The 6361-nt window shown below is 41.3% G+C and overlaps 1 protein-coding gene across 5 annotated transcripts; it reads left to right on the forward strand.

Annotated features, from left to right (window-relative positions):
- Window positions 1-234: 234 nt before the first annotated feature.
- On the forward strand, window positions 235-6361 carry LOC122874582 (calcitonin gene-related peptide-like). 5 transcript variants are annotated; one of them, XM_044192621.1, is made up of 5 exons: window positions 1073-1234; window positions 1357-1448; window positions 2541-2675; window positions 4562-4749; window positions 5173-6361. In XM_044192621.1, the coding sequence occupies exons 1-4, from the start codon at window positions 1217-1219 to the stop codon at window positions 4722-4724; spliced, it is 408 nt and encodes a 135-aa protein (XP_044048556.1). In that variant the 5' UTR covers window positions 1073-1216; the 3' UTR covers window positions 4725-4749; window positions 5173-6361. The 5 variants fall into 5 exon arrangements, with proteins under 5 accessions (XP_044048554.1, XP_044048553.1, XP_044048555.1 ...); XM_044192622.1 differs by having other exon boundaries at window positions 1082-1234; window positions 4565-4749; XM_044192619.1 differs by lacking the exons at window positions 1073-1234; window positions 5173-6361 and adding an exon at window positions 235-362 and having other exon boundaries at window positions 3538-4702.

Raw genomic sequence — 6361 nt, forward strand, 5'->3', positions numbered from 1 at the left:
ATTGGGGATAGCAAATGGTCCAAATGACTGGTGGATTTTGTGAATGGAGCTCTTAGTGACTGAGGAATGACGTCAGCGCAAAGCCATATCCCTTATTAGTGAACCAGGACTGAAAGGAGCCATCCCATTGGCGCGCCATAGCATCAGAGCAACGTGATTGGCTGCCGATGGATAATTAAACACCTACACAGTCAATGCACAAATCCAAGTGGTGGGATATATAGGCTGGTGCGTTGGCGCTGCATGCAACAGAATCAAGAGTTGTCCTGCAAGTTGAGAGAAAGTCAACTTATTGTGTTTTCATAGAGATACATAGATATATATATATATTTATTTTTTTTGCTGGGTGATTATCACTGAAGGTAAGTGTTGACTTTTAATGTTGGGCGATGTGTTGGAATGGTTATTGATATAGATGTACCTGATAAGCTGTTTGAATGTGTGTGTGGATCAGAGGGGATATGGACACAGAGTCACTGCGTTAGACTGCGGTGACGTGATAGTGTTGGTAATGGGATTGGAGTGTGGTCACTGGGGTCACCAGCATCACCACCACCCATTTTGTGAGGGTCCAGTCTGCTATTTGAAGGCCAAAGCCCGAGACAGAGAGAGAAATAGGAAGAAAAGGGAAGAAAGAGGGACAGACAAAAATTAAAAGAAACTGAAGTGAAGGACAGAAAGTGAAAAAGAGGAAAAGGAAAGAAGAGATGGACAGGAGGAACCAGGTTTGAGTGTGTGTGTGTGTGTGTGTGTGTGTGAGAGAGAGAGAGAGAGAGAGAGAGAGAGAGAGAGAGAGAGAGTGCTGGCAGCTCATTACACTAATGCACTGCTCCCTTAGGGAGTTGGCAAGCTTGGAGTCCCCCCCTTCTCTTTTCATCCCTCCTCTTCCAGCGCTAGCAAGTGCTACACGCATTGCAAAGTCTAGGACTCCCACCTACCCTCAGACACACACACATACACACACAAGCTTCCACCCGCAGGCATGACCTGCAGCATACGACATGAGAGAACTACATAAGGGGGATTGTTATGTGGCTCAGTTTTGAAGGGGTGTTGTGTGGAAGTAAAAGCAAGGATGTTCAGCAGGAGCTAAATAGTAGCAAGCTGAGATGTAGAGCTGAGCTCACCTCTCTGGGAAGTGACAGGAAGCCCTTTTTCTTGTTGCAACTTCTTCCTAGCAGCACAAGAGGATCAGACACTAGCAAGAGTATTTTCTATGTACTTTTTCTATGATGTATGTTGTTTTTTTATAGATACATTTTTAAATGACTTGAGATCATTTTAGCGGTGTGTGAGTGTGAATGGGCACAGTCTTGTGCACAAGGAGCTGATGGGGGTGTCTTTCTTGCTGTGTAGGGGACCATGGTTATGTTGAAGATCTCTGCTTTCCTCGTTGCCTACGCCCTGGTCATTTGCCAGATGTACTGCTCACAAGCCGCCCCTGCCAGGTGAGATGCTCAACATTTACATTTTACACTTCAAACTCTCAGCTGACGTGATGCATTTTCCAGCCACTTGAAATATGTGGAAAAAGACGTAAATTCCCATTTGTTAAAGTCACAAGCAACCAGTGGGAAGGAGTGGAGGGTAGATGCAAAAACAGCACCTCAGAATAATATAGTAAATAGTTTTCACTGAGGGAATCAGGTAAAGTTTTATAATCACAATATTTTCAGTGGTGCTAGAAAAATGCAAAGAGATGGGAGAGGATATGTGTGTGTGAAGGGACAGATTGACAGAAAGAGGTGCAAACACATTCATAGATACACAGAAGATAGGACAGATGTGTAATGATGTGCATGCACACAAACTTTAAATATTTTTGTTCTGGTTAATCTGAATAATTTATGATGCTAAGTGTTGGCACTTTACATGAGCAGGATTAAATAAAGGCTCAGTTGAGAGTTATTAGGTTTAAAATGTGTTTTTAACCACATACTTTTTTTAAAAAGAATGTAGATCCCACGAATTCAATTTCCTAATCATTATATAAAGTTTGTGTATCCTATTATACCTCTAATCCAATTAGATGAATGCTCTCAGTTTAAATGTTAAAAAGGGAATAATGGAACCAAAAAAGAACCAAAAAAGTGAAAAAAGACAGGGAAAAAAAGTGTAATTCACTTCAGGGGGAGATAAATGAGATCTATGTATTTATATGAAGCTCCATTCAAGCCACTCCCCACACTGTTCCCATGAAGCTATCGATTTTATAATAAATCTAAAGCCGGTTGCACATCAGCCCTTCTCTGAGATGGGGCACTTTCCGCAGATTGTTTCCCCGAGTTGGCCAGGGGCCCTCCAACTCAGACGTCATCCCTCTCAGAGTTGGTGACGTCCCAGCCAACACCCCTGACCCCTTCTATCCATCCTGCCACTCCACCACCACCCTACCCCACCCTAACACCGCCACACACATCCCCACCTCCCCTCTTAACTGCAGGTGATAATTCTAGCAAAGGACTTAATGCTGATCTCAATGTGTTTCCTCCCCCAACCCCTCTGACCCCTAAACCTCCCCGCTCACCCCTTCACCACAGACCGGGTTTAGAGTCCATGTCAGACCGAGTCACGCTCACGGATTACGAGGCGCGAAGGTTACTCAACGCCATTGTCAAGGAGTTTGTGCAGATGACGGCAGAGGAACTGGAACAGCAGGCAACTGAAGGAAACAGGTACACAGATGACAAACAGATGACTCTTCTTTATTCTAATCCTTTTTTTTTGAAAGCAGTTTAACATTTTCTCCCTGCACAGAAACAGCTATTGAAAGATTTGACTGTAATGACAGAATGGAAAGTTAAAGAGTAAAATTAAAAGGTAAAATAGACAGCTCTTTTTTGGGCTAGAATGCTGGAATTTGTGTACCTTTTTAGGAACCGTATCATATTCTGGTTTCACTTTAACACCACTGAAGATGCGTCTTTTTAGCACCCCACTTGGGTTCAATCAGGTGTAGAGGTATGTACTTCTAAGTTGACCAAAAGAGAAAAAAACAGATAATTTCCAAGAATAGATGTTAATACACATAAAAATCCCTATTCCCTTCCATGACCCTGCTCCCGCATGGATGAGTTTGATTTTGACTTTGTTTGAACAGATTACTATTTCCAGCCTGCCTGCCGGGCATGTGAACAGTGTATGCCTAACGGAACGAATAAGTGTGCATGATGTCAATTAAGTGGAGTTGCATGACAGTGGGAAGCGACTGGTTTCTGTTTGTTCTGTGGGTGTAAAAGATGTGACAAGAGGGGACTGACTGGGGTGGGGGTGGAGATGGAGGTTTGGTGCATGAGGGGATGGATGACATGTTCTTTTAATGGTGGGGAGGGGGAAAAGCATGATGCTCTAGGGGGGGATGTTTTTATTTTAACTTTTTTATACCTGCAATGGCATGAGAAAGAAATGCATGCAAGAGAAATGGTGCGTGAATGGAAGGAAAAAGAAAGACAGAGATGAAGAAAGTGTTATCTGCATGTTTTCCCATATCTATGAGCCTGTACTCTGCATGTGTTTTGTGTGTCCCCTCCCCGACAGCATGGGCAGGCCCCTAACCAAGCGCTGCTCCAACCTCAGCACCTGTGTGTTGGGCAAACTGTCTCAGGAGCTACACAAGCTGCAGACGTTCCCTCGCACGAACGTGGGAGCAGGAACGCCCGGCAAGAAGCGCAGTGCGCCTGAGAGCGACAGCTATGCAAGCTACGGAGAGACGTTTGACAGCATCTAACCCCTCCTCATCCTCCCTCAGCCCCTCTCTTACCTTTACTGCATCTTTTCCTCCTCTTCTTCCTTTCCTTTTCTTTCCCCTTCCCTCCTCCTGGTCCTCTAACTCTCCTCATCCCAGTTTCTTTCCTTCCTTTTGAAGTGCATGCTGATTTTACCTGCTTGATTGACATGAGAAGAATATGACCTTTAACTGCAACCAACTTTTCAGTTTGTTTCTCCTTCCCCCTTTTTTGGTAGAGAATGATTTGTCCCTATCATTTCAGACAATCAGACTTAGTTTTCATAAATGTAATTCAGGAACCGGTTCATACATCCATCTCTGTGTACAGTGCGTGGAGTCATTTAATGGCATTTCAAGGCCCTGAAATTTAAGGGTTGAGAGAAATCACTTCAAACCATTAATAAATGATCCACTCATGCGATACCATGTTTCTTGTTCAATAAACGTATTTTTCTACCAGGAAGCCTTAGCTCATTTTCATTCTCAGGGATACTTTAAAACAGTCAGTGGGTACTTAATGAAATCATTGGCAAATATGGACATAAAATGTACATAAATAGTAGTTTAGAGCATCTGATAAAGTCCCTTGAAATTATCTCTGAAGCTCTCATCGAGTTTAAAGGTAAGAAAAATGACAAACTTCAGAAAATATGCGATTAAACCTTGCATGCTTGATCCATATTTTTAACCTGTACGTCCAAGCTTCATGTTTTTCTGTGCTGTGAAGTTAATGTTGATAAAAACAAACTGTGTACAGAGATACTGTGTGTCAGTATTGTATGGATGTATGTCACACAAGATCTTGCCGTTAACGCCTTGTTTGCTCTCCTGAAGCAGCGTTACAGCACAGAAGCGAGCCTGCAACACGGCAACCTGCGTGACTCACCGCCTGGCGGACTTCCTCAGCCGGTCGGGGGGAATGGGCAACAGCAATTTCGTCCCCACCAACGTTGGCGCCAAGGCTTTCGGCAGGCGGAGGAGAAGCGTCCAGATGTGAGCACTCCAAAACCTTCAGGGAAACGGTGAATAAAGTTTCTTCTTCTGTTTTTGTTCTTTCACTGTGATTTGTACCGTTTCTTCATTGCTTTTGTTTGGTTTTTATGATCCACCACTTGTGATCATGAAGTGTATCATCAAAAAATGAAATATTTAATGAAATATTTCTCAAATATTTCGCTAATTAAAAAAGTGACAAAAACTTGCAACTTAAGGATTTAGAACAGAAAAATGAAAGCAGAATGATTAAAATTTGGTCAATAACACCTAGCTTGACTTTGACAAAATTATTTTTTTATCACAAATGGTTTTAAATAATTTTGAACTCATCACGTCATTTATGATTGTAAATGGAATAATGATGAACACTAGTTTGTATTGTTCTTTGGAAGCAAATTTTAAATTTACATTTACATTAATTTCTTTCTTTCTGTCTTTCTTTCTTTCAGGGGTTGAAACCCGACAAGAAAACATCAGAAAAAACCTGAGAACAAAAATCAACAAAAACAAAATCAAGCAGAAAATAAACACTGAACTGGCCCTTAATCCACTCCCTCACGTTCCTACGGAAAAAAAAGATGCCACAGGACTTCTCGTCCCCATTTTTCATCCTGTTAGTGAAACCTTTTGCTTTTGGCAAATAAAAGAAAAAAGAGAAAAAAAGCACTTTAGTTTATGTACATGAACAAATGAACTCCTGAAGAAAGAAAAAAAAAACATCCTAATGGTTCCTCTTTTTTATACATGAGTATCATTGGAAAATAAAATGAAAGCAGCAGTGGTTATCACCTTATTTTGTCCTCCTTTCACCTTGTTAGAGCACATGTCTTCCATGCAACCCACCTCCTCCTACCCATTTGAGATCCATACTCCTACATTTTCCATAACTCCCTTACCTCCTAAGGGTACCCTGTTTTTCTGTGTGCCAGAGGGACGCCATTAAAGATCAGCCTACCCAAGGCCCCCCCCCTCTTGTGCCTTGATGTAGAACAATTTACATGAACATGATTGTACAGTTCTGTTTCGAGACGATAAAGAAGACCCGAGCGAGGATGAAGAGAATGAAGACAGATTAATATTGTAAACAATATTGTGAAAACAAATTTCAGCAAGATTAAAATGTATTTTAGATACACTCGGGTTTGGGGTACTTGTGTTGTTCTTCAAAGGTTTTTAAGCATTTAAGTGTAGAAAGAAGTTGAACGAGTGATGGTTGATTATATTATGAGAAGCTTATATTTGTATTGAATTGCTGGAATATTGATTAACAATGTCCATAAATTCTAAATGATAAATTGTATGGCATTAGTGAACCTCACGTGAACACAGTGATTTGTAATTCATTGGTTAGAAATTTGACAATATTTCCCACTGACAAATACACACTCATACTGAAATTTTTGTAGCACACATCAATAATTTGGCAAAACACTGAAAATCAAATCCACATTCATACACTCTACTGTTGCACAGTTTGGGTCACTTTGTATGCAGCGACAGTCTGCAGGTGTAAACACATACGTTTCATTGGGAGTTTTTTCTGACTGTCACCACAGCAGCATGGATATGTTGAGATACATGATGATACAAGAAAAAACTGCATGGGTAATTGCTTAATAAAAGGCAGCCAAACCTGCA

The sequence above is a fragment of the Siniperca chuatsi genome, linkage group LG4, assembly GCF_020085105.1.
Source record: "Siniperca chuatsi isolate FFG_IHB_CAS linkage group LG4, ASM2008510v1, whole genome shotgun sequence".
In the NCBI taxonomy this organism is placed as follows: Eukaryota; Metazoa; Chordata; class Actinopteri; order Centrarchiformes; family Sinipercidae; genus Siniperca; species Siniperca chuatsi.

Bases quoted from the DNA above. Each gene is read 5' to 3' on its own strand.
- LOC122874582 (XM_044192618.1), top strand. The intron at 1,449-2,540 runs GTGAGATGCTCA...CCTTCACCACAG, and splicing joins TCACAAGCCGCCCCTGCCAG to ACCGGGTTTAGAGTCCATGT. The intron at 2,676-3,537 runs GTACACAGATGA...CCTCCCCGACAG, and splicing joins CAGGCAACTGAAGGAAACAG to CATGGGCAGGCCCCTAACCA.